Raw genomic sequence first — 15,781 nt, 5'->3', positions numbered from 1 at the left:
AAGCATACATAGGAAATACTTAGAACAGTGCTTGGAGCACAGTAAATGCTAGAGTGGGAAAAGAAGAGTGTAGGGACCCAGGGGGAGAAAAAAGAAAAGAAAAAGAAAACAAGACAAAACGAAGATATCCCAAAAGGATACAAACCAAATGCACTGGCAGAAAATGCTAGAGTCCTGGAAGTAGTTATGTCCAAGGCTAAGTTTATTTTGAAGATTTTGTTTGTGTTGCAAATGGCAACAGATGATGACCTGCAGGCTTCTGACGCAGGGACTACAGAGGTTTGCCATTTGAAAGAGATTCCTGTATTCCCCGACCCATGGTCCTGTCGTCATGGTGATGACAATGGCAATGAATATTTGAGGACTGTTCCTCATGAGCTGCAAGTGGAGAGGTGACTACTATCCTTACACGATGACATGTGTAATACAAACATGCGCGTGCACGCACACAACTCTTACACAAACGCCAAACATAGAAAGCGGGATGAGACAGACAGAAGCCATGGCTGTGAGTCTGAATCTCACTGACCTCTCTCATTGGCTTCCCAGGGGGATTTCTTCCTTTAATAATAGAAAGAGGAAGAGGTAGAGATATCAGAAAGGGAAAAAAAATCATGCATATATATACAGTTTCATACCAATTTACTACCTTTACCAAACTAATGTTGAGATGACAATTCATTTATTACCTTCTGAAAAAAAAAATAGAAACAAACAAAAAACCCAAAAGACACATCCAGTCAAATAACCTTTACACACACTTAAATCAGTGTGAACAGATAACACGATCCAGGAGAGAGCACTTATAGAATCCATGGTGGTCACGTGGGAAAACTGGATGAAAGCTGGCACAGCATAGGAATCCGACAAATCAAACATTGTTTTTAAGAGCAACCATAGGATCTCAAGCTTAACGTCAAAAGTCTCAGAATCTCTTTACTCTGGACTTGACAATCAACACACAGAAACATAAACAGTAGTTTTCTTCGTGTGCCCAAACTCCGCACCCCAAATGCAAAGCAGAACATCACATGGATGACAGACTCCATCCTCTTTGGAGAATTTGTTCCACCTGGTAGAATCTGAGCATGCCCATAGTGGGACTGGGGGCATTTGAGGAAAAGAAAGAAAAAAGGGGGAAGGAGATCAAGCCCACTAATGGGCAAGCCACAGAGCCGGAGCCAGGAATAAGCCTTCAACTTCCTCATGTCAGCGGATATTAGGAGCCTTGAGAGTCCATGGCTAAAGACCCACTGGCCTTATTTGCTTTAGAGAATCCCACATCTATACTTATGTACTTATATTTTTCAAAAGCAATTTTTGATGAGGAATTTTTTTATGATAATACAATTGGACAGAAAATTATAGCCCTCTGACCATACTACATGCCTTGGGCATGCAATTTCCTTTTAGCTCCCGAGTCTTAAAAATGAAATACTATTGGTTTTAAAACTTGGACTTTAGCAAAAATCTTCTACAAAATCCCAGTATTTACAGCAGATTAAAGCAGAACTGTGAGAGACCCATGCCTCCCCACACCTGACCCACCAGGCTCAGGAGCTCCAAGACCAAAACTCCCTGTAACAATTTGAGAACTACTACTCTAGAATGAGGAACTATAGAGTTACCATTAAAAAACAAATCTTTCAAAACTCAAGTCTAGGGCTCAAAACTTCTAGTATGTATTTAAAGGTTTTCTAAGTATGAGTTTCCTCCCTCCCTCCCTCATTTCCTTCCTTCTGAATTTTCCCGAGTCCAGAATCTCAAGGGTATAAAAACTGCTTGATTGACCATGTCTTCATGTCAAAGTGCTCATGACCCTAGTCTAATCAGGAAAGAGAGAAATAGGTGCCAGCTTCTCAAGTGAGGAGTGGGGGGAATCCCAGTGGTAGGCCCATACCAAATGGCAGGAAAAAGGAAGAAAAGAACTTTATTTTATTCTTGAATAAAACAATACCAGCATGACTTACCCATTCCTTTTGACTCCTTTAGCAAGTTGTTTTTTTTTAAGCTTTGTACTTCATAGTTATACTGTCTAGTACTAGAATTAAATTCTTTCCCCTAAAAGATTATGATCTCAAGGGCAGGGCCCACGTGTTGCTTACCCACCACTCTATCCGTAATACTTTGTATTGCACCCTGACACTATGGGTATTTGATAAATTCTGGTTGAAGTGAATTAGAAAGGTAGCCACAAGGTCATGGCCATGAGTCCTTTGGTGTTTTAGGCAACTTGGCCTTGTGTGCTACCGTCTAGCTTGGATGACAAGAGCTGGTAACTTGTTCTGGCTTGTTTCTCTGATTTATTTTTTGAAGTTCAAAACTTTCATGAAGGACAGTGTTGTTAGAAAGGAATATGATGTAATTACGATTACCTGAATGATAAATGCTGCATGTCTTGATCCATTCTATACCAAGCCATATTTAGAGCTCAGTATCAACTGGGCACTGCCGAATATGCAGCAAATGATTTGGATTTTGTTTCAGGTACTTCTCCAGAACCTGTATTGTATATAAATGAGCCTCCCAGAGCCTTGTTAACCTTGACCTTTTTCAAAAGCCTCCCTCATCGTTGAGTGGCAATGTGCTTATTAGCATGGTACAAAAGGACTGCCCTCTTTTTCTTTAAAAAAGTTTAAAAATGTTTCCCACTGTAGTAAGCATAGTTCTATATTGATAAAATGCAATAGTGAAGAAAAGTACTTATCAATCAAGAAATATAAGTACCAGAGCAAAGTTTTATTTCATAAATACATTCTTTGGCAATGAGGTGCCTTAGACATTCACTTAGGCTGTCCATCTGGCAATGTGGGAAGTTGTCAGGAAATGAATCAAGAGAAAAAAAGGAAATGTGCTAGCACATCCTGAGTCTAAATATAGGGCTTGGTCAGGTCTGGATAAGTTGAGTTTACTCAGGCAGTATGAACGTAAGATGATTGGTTGTAATTCTTTAATTTAATGTCAGTTTTTGGTACCATTAGCTTCTTTATCTTAGTCCACTGACCAGTTTGAAAGTTTAGAATGAGTTCCTTTTTTAGGATTTCTGTTTCAATACAAGTAAGATTCCAATGGTCATACTTGAACTATATTGAAGCATGCTGGGTCTTTGATGAACAGGGATATAAATGCATAGTCGTCTCAAATGCAGTTTTGATGAGCTCAAAGTTGATCAGCACCTAAGCCTGTGGCTGTATGTAATGAGTTAGAATGGATAACAAAATAACAGTGTGAAGTAGGGACTGGCAAACTTTCTCTGTAAAGGCCAGAGAGTAAAGATTTTAGGTTCCCAGGCCACACCATCCCTGGTGTGACTTTCAGCTCTACCATAGCTACTCTGCCACTATAGTGAGAAACAGCCATAAATAATATGTAAATGAAAGGGTATGGATCTGTACCAATAAAACTTTATTTACAAAACCAGGATCTGACCTATCGGCTGTAGTGTAAAGGAATGAGAGTTAGAATCCTTCATGGAGGCAGAAAGGAAACACAATGGTTCCTGCTTCTGCCTGGGTCTTGACATTGTCCTTCCATTAAAGAATCACAGATAAGACTTGAATTTTAAAGGATGGCAGGTTTTGCAAAGCTGTTGGGTTGGCAATTTAGAGGCATGTCACACAATTTATGTGGGCTTATTTGGAAGGGACAGGAAGTATGAGAATGACAGGCTACTATGGGTTGTTGGGGATAAAATTTATGTGGCACAGGTCAGCAGGTAAGAGATTATACAAGCGGCAAAAATACCTGCATAGTATTGCTAATTGCTTCCTGAATTATCTTGCTGTACTAAGAGCTTATGTTGGAGCCTTGAATTCATTAATCTATTACAGTGGCACCTCATTTTGAGAAAGCCCAATATCATACTGCTGACTAGGGAAGCACTTCTTTCATGAATGTGCATGCATATAAAAATACCTCTGTTAGACTGCTAAATGATCAGATGTGTATGGGCAAATAACTTTAAAATTATGTTTATTGTTCATTCTACCAATGTGGTGTTCCTAAAGAATAATGGTGGAGATTTAGAAAGTACTTCCAGTAGATAATGATTTCTATTACAGTGGAATTCAACTTCTAAATATACTTTTAGAGGTGGACAGATTATAGATAGATAATTAGAAACTGGTTAATATCTTATGTTTAATATACATTGAGCCACTCAAATCCCCAAGTGGCTGTGAACAGCTAACTATATCTAGAGATTAATCAGGAAAGATATAATCACAAAGCTAAATGTGCATCCATTCACACCTTGAACACCCAGCTGTTTATATTGGTTATTATGCAGGACAGTTTCGCCATCAGCTTACCACTACATGGAGAAGAATGTAACCCCTCTATTAATTTGAATAACAGTTGAGTAAGGCCATTGAGAGAAGATCAGGAGGCTAATTTAACGTGCTGAATGGCCATGAACCAGGCACTTAACTTCTTTGGGCTTCCAGGTACTTTTAATGAAAATGAAATATGAAGATTAGCTGATACTTTAAGACTTGACCTCTAAGTCAAAACTGTGGCCGAGGATAGCAAAGAGATTGTAAATTTAAATTACACAGTAACTCCCCTATCTATATGCTTTATATTTGTGGAAAACATAATGTTGTTTTTTTTTTTTTAAAGTATTTCCCTCTGTGGGCAATTATCTAGCAGGGTTAAGTAAACCACGAGGTGGTATTTAAGAGCACATTTCCACTAAATGTCAGACCTCGGGCTCAGACATCTGTTCTGAGTTACTCAAACAGCTGTCCGAAACAGCTGTAGTAACCGTGAACTTCATTTTTTTGTAACACAACAACGGGAACATGGATGGCAGGCTTAGAATCAAAGCACAATATCCTCTAAGGCATTACCAAGATCTTGGCAGAAATTTGCATGGTAAAAATTCTAAAGTTTCATTTTCTTTAAAAATATATCCACCTGGGTAAGAAAAACTGAGATTGGTTAGATCAATATGTTTTAAACCACTGGATCAGAAAATCAATTTAGTGGGTTGCAAGCAGCAGTTTATTTTTCAGTAGATAACATATAGGAATAGTGTGAATTATATGTAGTATGGTAAGAACTGCTGCTTGAAACATTTGCTTCTGGTCTTTGTATATACAGGGTGGGGCAAAAGTAAATTTATAGTTGTTCATATGGAAAATATTATAAGAATAAACTCTGTGTTTCTCATACTCACAACTGTAAACCACTTTTTCCCCACCCTGTACTATAAACATGTATGTGTGGTATATACATGTGTTTATATAACTACACATAAATAATTTATTTGATAGCTTCACCCCATTTTGAGATGTAAAATGTTTCTCTTACTATAGATAATGGTCAAAAAATATCAAAAGCCACTGTTTTGGACATCAAAGATGTTAAAGGCACTGTTCAAGGCCCTTCCATTTGGGAGAATCTGTAATCCCAAGAACATTGAACTCTCAGGATTTTTTGCTTAATATCAGCCTAACATACCTACTAACTGTTAAGATGTTCCCATTAAGCCCTACCATGTATTTATATTTTCTCTATTCTTTAAATATGAGAAATGCTTTTAATTAGAAATAAGACATACAAAATACACTTTGGGGAGTATATTGATATTTTTTTTTGCAGTGACACTTTTTATCCTTTGAATTTGGAGAGAAAAAGTGTGCTGTCACTTATAAAATATATATATTTCACCGGCACAGAAATGCTAAAGTCCTTGGAATTTCCTCTGATGAGAAGCATCAAGGTGTATTTTATGTCAATGAGTACCTAGAGATGGAGACTGGTTGCCAGGGGAGCCAACTATGTGATTAGAGGGTTGGAACTTTCAATCTTACCCCAAGAGCTGCAGGGTTAGGAGAGGGGATGAAGATTAGGACCAACCACCATTGGCCAATGAGTTCATCAATGAGTTCATCAATGAGACCTATGTCATGAATCCTCCATAAAAATCTGAAATGATGTGGTTTGGGCCGCTTTTGTGTTAATTAACACATGGAGATTCAGAGAGAGTGGAGCCCCCAGAGGCCCTGGAATCTCCATGTCCCTTCCCCATATGTTGCCCTGTGCATCTCTTCCTGCTGGCAGTTCCTGAGTTAAATGCTTTCCTACTAAACAGGTGATCTAATAAGCAAATCATTTTTTGCTGAGTTCTGGGAGCCACTCGAGAACGTTAATCTAACCCAAGGAGGGGTGTCCAGTTTTGTAGGACGGAGCCATGAACTTGTGGGATGTGATGTGACCTCTAGGTAGATAGTGTCTGAAGTGAGTTGCAGTGTAGGATTCCCAGCTGGTGTCAGAGAAGTGCCTGTTGTTGGTGTGGGTGAAACCCCCACCCACTGGAATTGGGTGCAGAATCATAAAAAGGCCTATCATAAGGCCAAGTTTGGCAGGAAGTAGCAAGAAAAGTAAAAATGTCAACGTCATAGCATTACAAAATACCAGGCAGATCTAGTTCCTTATCTACTCTCTTATTATTTTTGTTTGATCGTGTTTTCCTCAGGAAAATGACTTAATTTTTGAAGGCCATCACAGTACTATTGAGTAAGTAGGAACTTAAAGGAATTGATATCAGATGAAGCCTCCTTATAGCATATTTGAAAACTCCAAGTAGCACTCAGGAGACGATATTGCTTCCATAAGTGCTAATTTAGTAAACACTATGCAGGCTGCCCAAATGGTCACCTAAGTATCCATATAAGTAAATCCACATCACACAAGTAGCATCAGAGATGCGAACTACCAACTATCATAGCAGAGGAAGCATATTTCTAGTCTTGCAGGTGGCTACTTCCACACCATGTGGTATCCAGCTTTAAGGACTCTGCAAGGGGATGCAGGGAGAGGATGCTAAGGATTTCACCTTCAAGACACTTAGGATGGACCAGGGACCCAGTACGAAAGGCTGCTATGGGAAATGAGCCATGAGCCCTGCTCTGGCCTCTCCTCTGCTCTCCTCTAGTTGTTTAGATGTGCAAGAAACGCCCAGGGCACCAACATATCACCACTAACTTCCCACAGAGCAGGTAACTCGCTTTCAGTTTAAGGGACTGGGAGGAGACAGTGTCCATGATCTTCAAGGGAAAGCCTGGGGTCCATGGAATATGTGTGAGATGTTGAGGCCCAAAGTCCCTGCCCAACCAGTAGCTGTGTGATTTGGAAGAAGACACTTGCTCAGTCGGAAGCTAACCTCCTATTTATCTAAAAGGGTGCTTCTTAGGATTCATCGTGTTGTAGACATCTCCGTTACAACAATAACAGTACAGCACTGTGATTTGAACTTTGGAAGTCTACAGTCACTGTTGACCATGAGCACCTAGATGACGAGGAACCTGGCATTTCTTCTTTGCATCCCTAACCCCCTCCACTGGTCCATAGTAGGTGCTTGTCAAAGCTGGCAGGATAAAGGTGAAAGCATGTGATTTATGTCAAACTGGCATATGGTCTCATTATGATTCATAGCATCTGGGGAGAGAAGACAGCTAAGATAGGATGGGGATGGGAGTGGTGGGTGTGGGGTGGGAGGAAGACAGATAAGATTTTTATCTGTGAGAATCAACATACCAGAGATGCTCTGTGGCAGAAAGATGGCTGGTGCAGATGTTTAAAATTAGCTTCCCCTGACGGTTCCTTAGCAACCCTCTATCAGAACATTATTGCTTTTAATGTGCACTGCACTACGTTTACTCATACATCAAGTAGCTAGGAAATGGCCATTGTGCACCGAGAGGGAACAAAAAGGTAGGACTCAAAACACCCTCGTCAGTGCCCTTAGGGAGAGGGACAAATAGCCAGATTCTCTGGAGCCCTTCCCTCCTGGGTTGCCCATTAGGGGTGCCAATCACTGGACACAAAGCCTTGTTTTCCCTTTTGGCTTCTCTAGCTTTCCTTTGTCTGCTCACAGGCAATGGCTGCCATTCTTTTTACGCACTGAAGGGAAGTGGGTCAGTGATTTTGTTTTACGTCCGGGCAGTGAACTTAAAGAAAAACTCCAAAAAAATTAACAGCAGCAGCACAGCACCTCCTTGGAGGAGGCAAAACATCTAAAGCTCATACTGGCTGGAGGGTAAATGCGTTGGGGGGAAATGCGTTGGGGGGAAATGCTATTTTTGAACGAGGAGCGAAGTACACAAGGTCAAAGTGATGGGGAGAAAGGAATTAAAGGCATTAATAATGTTAATGTTTTTCTTTGTGAAGGTTGTAGTCCATCTATGGAAGTTTAAAAAAGTAACAAAATAGTATATAAAAATTTAGATCTACTTATATTTAAAAGATGGGATAAGACACAATTTTTAAATATAGAGGGCATCAAATTGCAAGTTAGGAGTTCCCACCACCACTGTATATCAGGCATGTCCTGGACTCACTGTATTGTATAGTAACTGTATGTCCCTGGCAAAAACACCATTAGCACACTAATTTTCTCATCTGTAAAAGTTACAGAATTGCTCTTACGTAAAAGCTACCTCATAATGAATGTGGAGCTACCTCATAATGAACTGCAAAGTAATGTGCCAAGCAAGTAAAATACTTGCGAAATACAAGTTAGTATTCTATATTTCTACCATCATCTAGATTACACAGGTATTTAAATTTAACCAGAATCTATTACCAGAAAATGCATTCATCCAAACCAGAAATTCACATTTGAAAATAAAATCTTTTCATGGTGATCCCAAATTGGCATTCTGTCAACATGTGTTTATTAAACGTGGAAAACGGCCATACTAGCTGGGTATTTCCGATAAGTGGCCTGACTCCAGTAAGTCTGAGTTATTGCCCGGTAGTGCAACTTACCTCTTGAACTAGGGAATGAGTTGTTGAGTTGCTCCATCACTTCCTCTAACCCTGTGCTTGTGTCCTGGGGAGGACTCAGAAGATCTTCCTCGCCTTAAATGAAAGGAAACACAAATAATGGCCAATTATACTTAAGGGAAAAAATAAGAGGTATTAAGAGTAAAGGCCCATGATTGCATTTAAAAATCCATTAAAATTTATTTCAACTTGTTCAAAAATAATATAAATAAAAATACCCCTTGAAGCGTACTAATTAGGGAACAACTCTTTAAGGGAAGAAGAATTCCATGTGGGGTTTATCTATGTCATTATCTTTGCAGAAGAAAACCGTACATCTGTTTAAAATTTAAGATAAAGTTCACATAGGTTTCTTGTATGCTATTAACAAATGTGAGACATTTTTCTTTGTAATAAAAAATTATTATTGGACACTTGCAGTGTCTTTTCAATGCAAAAAATAAAATAAAATAAGACTGTGACATTGTGCATTTATGAAGGTAAGAAAGAAAGGAGTGGAGACACTGAGTATTTTCACCACTCTTTCCTTTGACATTTAACCAAAAATGAAGTACCTTTAAAGTCCAGTGTAACAGGGAGAAATAAAAGTTGTATGTGACTTATATAGGTGATAAAATATGAATACTAGTATTTGAAGAACTGTGGATATGGGGAATAGTGGGGAGTTACGTTCCTTTCCTCTTTATTACATGGGGATACTTTATCATAATATTGTTTTTAAAGGCTAATAAGGGGAAAATTTTTTAGTTATTGAGAAGTTATATGAGGAGAGAATGGTGATTTGGAAGGCAAGGCATGTAGGGATGGATGATCTTCCTCAGGGAATGAGTTTCCTTGTAGGTTTTGTTGATCTGTGTTCTCTGTTTATTCACGTTGAAGAAATACACCTCAAACAGCATTTCAGTAAGAGAGAATTTTAAGTATAAACAAAATTATTTTGAACTTTGAAGGTCCTTGGAAACTAATTTTTCATAACATTCAGTCTTCTAATAGTGAAAATAACTTCTCTTCCATCATATTGGCACTTTTACCTAAAATAAGACCTTGCTTCAGCAAGTCTACAATAATGAAGGAAACCTAGGTTCACATCTGATTGGGAAATGACTGGAGAGCCAGTGATATAATGACTTAAAGATGCTAATATTTAAGGTCCCTGCCATTTAAATTTTCAACTATGATTACAATCCTGCATTTATTATTAAGTTTTCATCCTTGTTTTTTAAGCACAATCTTCAAGAATGCTTGGCAGTGCTCACTATTAAGACAAAAATCAGCCTGGTCAGCTGACTGAGCATTGACCTATGAACCAGGAGATCACGGTTCAATTACAGGTTAGGACATATGCCCGGGTTGCAGGCTCGATCCTCAGTATGGGGCATGCAGGAGCTGATCAATGATTCTCTCTCATCACTGATGTTTCTCTCTCTCTCTCCCTCTATGAAATCAATAAAAAACAGCTTTTCTAAAAAGATAAAATCATATCCCAGTTGGATGTGAGACTGTATACCATTATAAGAATGAAGGATTAAAGACTTTGCTTCTGTAAGGCTCATGGTAGCATACCATAGAAAGCCTCTTAGAAATACAAGGACAGGAAAATGAGTGCTGAACAATTCAGGTCATAAGGTAGAAAAGGAAGTCACAGTATCTATCTATCATCTATTTCTCAATCAATCTATCATCTATTTGCCTATCTATTATCTATCTATCTATCTATCTATCTATCTATCTATCTATCTATCTATCTACCTATCTATCTATCATCATCTATCTATCCATCCATCCATCCATTTATCTATACCCACTGGACTTGTATTTGTGTTTTTAGAAATGAAAAAGATGAAATTCAGAATCTTGAGTCTTGCTTTTGGAGGCTAATAAGGGGAAACTTTTATTAGCATAGGTATGTCAGTGATGTTAAGCACCTTTTTCATGTACCTGCTGGACAGCTACAAGGTTGATTACATCCCTTTGTTCATTACTGATGCAAACTTTTGCCCAATTGCAGAACATGAGGCATTTTTACTGGCACCTAGTCCACGGAAGTGATAGTATGCCTTACACAGAATAAATTTGAACCAACAGACACAATCATGAGCAACGATGTTAACATTTCTGACAGTTTAATTACATCATATCAGAGCTCTAGGAACTCAATTGTACTGTGTTAAGATTCAGGCACAGTTCAATGAAGTGACTGGCATTCCTCTCCCTGAATTATTTCAAGAATCAGTATAAACCTAATGATGTCAGCCAAGTTCATCTCTACAGATAAAGTATCATCTTTCTTTAAGTCTCAAATATAAGTGGCTGAGTACAAATGTAAAATTGGCTTATACGTTTTTTAAAAATATATATTTTATTGATTTTTACACCGAGAGGAATTGTGCCCGCAACCAAGGTACGTGCCCTTGACCGGAATCGAACCCAGGACCTTTCAGTCCGCAGGCCAACGCTCTATCCACTGAGCCAAACCGGTTTCGGCGGTTTATATGTTTTAATGGAAAACTTTCATGGCAGATACAAATGTGCTCATTCAAACATTTTTGAGTCCCTGTTACATCCTAGGTAGTACATACACAAAGTATAATTTTGTTTTCTTCTTTTCTAAAAGATTTTCTCAGTAAATAAAAAAGATCCTTTGGGTTTAACTGCCTTTTAAAAATCAAAATTAGATTTATCCCAGATATGCATGAATACAGGTGAATCAACACACTGAAAATGCTTAAACCCTAATATTTCTATGTCACATTACACTGGAAGAGTTAAAATAGCTAGATTTTAAATACCTGAAAAAAGTCATAAAATTTAAAACAAGATTAGTTTATTTATTCAAATATTTATTAAAGGCCACCTACATGCCCGGAAGTGTTCTGAGTGCTGGAGTTATAGCAATAAATAACCCAAAAGTACTGTTTCCATGGAACTTATATTCTTATGTCGGCACACAGACTAAACAAATACACAAATTACATAGGTATGCCAGGTGATGGTAAACAGAAGAGAGGGTTAGTGAGGAATAATTTTCAGAAAGGGGAGTCTTAGAAACCCTCCTTGAGGAGGTGTAGTTGAGCAAAAACCTTAAGGATGTGAGGGTGTGAAGTAGGTAGCTGAGAGAGAAGAACACATCAGACAAAGGAAATAGCAAATGCCTGCTCAAAAGTATACTGCTAATGGTCAAGGGACTTCAAACTTAGCCAATGGCAGTTCTTTAGAATTAACACTTCCGTTTTATTCTACTCCAAGGTGATTCCCACAAACATGCATAAAACTCCTTTTTTTGATTATTAGCTATAACTGTCGTGGCTTGTTGGAAGTTGACCCAAAAATGACTGAAATACTTTTAAATGAGTATTTCAAAATAAGGAAAGACATAATCAAAGTTAAAATATACCCTGATATAACATAATGTGATAGACACTGAGGAAACAGAGAGAAAAAAGAGAAGTGAAATGACTCAAAGTTAATCTGGGGGAAAAAGAAATGGAATGGTTTGCTCTGGGCAAGATATTTTTTCAAGTCTGAAACTCAGCAAGTTGTTAGGCTTTCTTGAAAGGATGACATCCCATCTGACTCACTTCCCTTCCCTTAATTCAAATGATGATTTTCCTACTTGCTAAGAAGTGACTTTAGCCAGAACTCAGGCAGAAAAGACCTAAGAAACCTTATTCCTGTAATTTTGCTTACACCTAAGCAAAATATTTTCTCTTTATACAAAAGGGAACTATGTACTAGAAAATTATCTTCTCTTAAAAAGGGGTCTGAGTATTAGCAACTATGACCATCATTACTTTTCTTTGGATTACTTAAATCACATATAATGTTTTTCACCAATTTCCAGCTTGATGTGTGATTACTTCATGACATGTTTTTTCTGCTTTCCTCCAGTTTTTCAGAAGAAAAAAAATGATTTATCCAGTACTTGCTATTAGCTTCAATTACTTTTTTAAAATTATATTTGGGGTAGATGGTTTCAATTTTACATTATAATGCTGTATATAAGTTCTTTAATTATGGTATACAATGATAATAGTGATTATTAGCTGGTCAGTGTTCAATGGTGGTGAAAAATATTAAAATTAGTAGCTAATATTCTTTTATCTCACTGTGGTTACAAATGGCATTTCCCTGATGATTAGTGATGGTAAGCACCTTTTCATGTACCTGCTGGCCATCTGTGCTGCTTCTTTGGAAAAATGTCTATTCAGATCTTGTGCTCATATTTGAATCAGATTTTTTTCTATTGAGTTGTATGAGTTCGTTATATAGTTTGAATATTAACCCCTTATCAGATATATGATTTGCAAATACTTTGTCCCATCCCATAGGTTGCCTTTTTACTTGGTTGATAGTTTCCTTTGCTGTAACAGAGCATTTTATTTGACAGACACACTTATTATTGCTTTTGTTGCCATTGCTTTTGATGCCAACTCCAAAAATTACATCACGAAGACTGATATCAAGGAGCTTACTGCCTATTTTTTCTCTCAGGAGTTTTATGGTTTCAAGTCTTATGTTCCAGCCCTTAACTTATTTGTGCTGATTTTTCAGTATAAGATAGTGGTCTTCTTTTGCATGTGGGTATCAGTTCCCAACACCACTGACTGATGAGACTATCCTTTTTCCCATTGTCTGTTGTTGGCTCCTTTGTTGTAAATAAATTGACTATATATGCATGGGTTTATTTCTGGGCTCTATTCTGTCCTGTTGATCTATGTGTCTGTTTTTTAGGCTACTACCATATTATTTTGACTACTATGGCTTTGTCATATAGTTTGAAATGAGGAAGTATGATGCCTCCTGCTTGGGTCTTCTTTCTCAAGATTGCTTTGGCTATTCGGGATCTTTTGTGGTCATGTTTGAAGGCAGTAAAAAATTGGGTTGCAGAGGAAAGTGGATTTTGAATACCAGATTAAGTAGTATGAACTTTATTCTGTAGGCAAACAGGAGTCACAAACATATTTAAGGAGAAGAATAATACACAATCTGAATGTTAGGAGAGCAACTGGAAACATCAGGAAGATGGCTTGAAAAGGGAGAGAGACCAAAAGAAAAAAACGAAACCAATTAGGAGGGTACTCATATTGTCTGTTCAGCTGATTAGATGATGAAGGCTAAATTTGGGCAGAAATACTGAATTGAAGAGTTCTTCTCTTTTTAAAAGAGGTTAAACAGATTGACCATGATGATTTGATTGATGATGGTAGGACTTGGCTAAAGAAATTAAGGAAAGGTTTGGTTTTAGAAGTGATGGATATATTTAGTGCCTGGTTGTGATGATCATATAAAGGGGTGTACACGTGTCCAAGCTCATCCAAATGTATACATTAAATGTATGCAATTTTTGTATATCAATTATATCTAATACTTCAAGGAAGTTAACAAGTAAAAGAAAGTAGATAAAGGGACAAAGTGTGGAAAATGACTGCCTTTGTATAGTTTGGAAAATTGAAAGAAATCTTCTGGAAGTTGACCAGGATTTCAGATTGTGTTATATTTTTATGCAGAAGACACTCAGTAGAGAGATTTAGGACTTATGGTTATCAACATGGCAGAAGCCAAGGAATGGAAGTAGTGCCAAGAAAGAGTAAAGGAGATGGAAAGAGAATATTAGGAAAGCCTTCAGGTGATGAGCTGAGAAAGATACAACATCACCTATGTGGTAATTGCTTATAAAATATTTAACTTTAATCCTATCATGAGTAAACAAGCAGACAGGTGCAAATTGAGGAACATTCTACAGAACAACTGGCTTTACCTCTTCTAAAATGTCACTGTCATGTGGAGAGGCTGGGGAAGTGTTCTAGATGAAAGGAGACTAAAATGACGTGGTAACTAGATGCACAGCATGACCTTGATTGGATGCTGAATGAAAAAAAAAAAAAAAGCAAAATGCTATACAGAATATTTTTGGCAGAACTGGGGCTATTTGAATTTTAAATTATATATTAGATAATAGTATTGTATCAGTGTTAATTTCCTGAGTGTGGTAATTCTATTGTAGTTATAAATGCAAAGATCTTTCACCTTGGAAGATGCATGTTGAAAGATTTAGGAGTAAAGTGTCATTATGTATGAAACATAATCATTAAGTGGGCTAGTGAAATGAGAAACAAATCAATAAGCTCTACACATGCATAAAATATGCACATAAAATATAAATAAATATATAAAGGTGTGAACATATAGATATACAAAATAGATGTGACTATAAATAAATAAAGCAAATGTGGCAAAAACATTGAATTAACTGCAATTCTGCCATAAGTTTGAAATTGTTCTAAATCAAAAGCTAAGGAGTCATTAGACATAGGAGTCATTAGGAAGTCATAGGCTCCTGTGTGAGTAGCTCATGCAAGCCAAGAGAACATAACTGTTAATTTCCATTTCTTTGTCTGTCTTTCCCAATAGAATGTAAGCTTTATTAGGACACCTTCCAGTAAACACACATATAGTACATAGATACTTTCTTATCAGTGATAAGTATTTCATGCTTTGAGGAAGCACTTCACCCATTACATAGATCACCTACTATAAATTTACCCATATTTCACTTTCAAAAGGTCATTGGGATTGTTTATTTAAAGAATGCAACTCTCTAGCCAAAACCGGTTTGGCTCAATGGATAGAGCGTCGGCTTGGGGACTGAAAGGTCCTGGGTTTGATTCCGGTCAAGGGCATGCACCTTGGTTGCGGGCATATCCCCAGTAGGGGGTGTGCAAGAGGCAGCTGATCGATGATTCTCTCTCATTGATGTTTCTAACTCTCTATCTCTCTCCCTTCCTCTCTGTACAAAATCAATAAAATATATTTTAAAAAATAAAAAAATAAAGAATGCAACTCTCCATCCAGAATATGGTTCACAGACCTTAGCACATAGACCTTCAAAGTATGAGGACGCCCATAGCATTTGTTTCAATTACTTGTGAGCATCCTTCAAAAAGATGGTTGGGGCTTTTTCCTTCTTAAATGAAATTGCCTTATACAT

At 37.6% G+C, this 15,781-nt stretch overlaps 1 protein-coding gene across 5 annotated transcripts in view; it reads right to left on the bottom strand.

Annotated features, from left to right (window-relative positions):
* Nucleotides 1–15,781, bottom strand: part of DMD (dystrophin) — a 2,141,216-nt gene that overhangs the window by 7,687 nt on the left and 2,117,748 nt on the right. For 3 of the 5 annotated variants that reach the window (XM_084869360.1, XM_084869362.1, XM_084869363.1), the window contains one exon: nt 8,776–8,868. In XM_084869360.1, coding sequence (XP_084725486.1) covers nt 8,776–8,868 — 93 coding nt within the window. Of the gene's footprint in view, nt 1–529; nt 562–8,775; nt 8,869–15,781 lie in introns of all 5 variants that reach the window. The other 2 variants (XM_084869361.1, XM_084869364.1) reach the window with 1 other exon arrangement.

The sequence above is a fragment of the Pipistrellus hanaki genome, assembly GCF_964339955.1.
Source record: "Pipistrellus hanaki genome assembly, chromosome: X".
Classification (NCBI taxonomy): Eukaryota; Metazoa; Chordata; class Mammalia; order Chiroptera; family Vespertilionidae; genus Pipistrellus; species Pipistrellus hanaki.
This window is presented reverse-complemented; position numbering and strand designations above follow the sequence as displayed.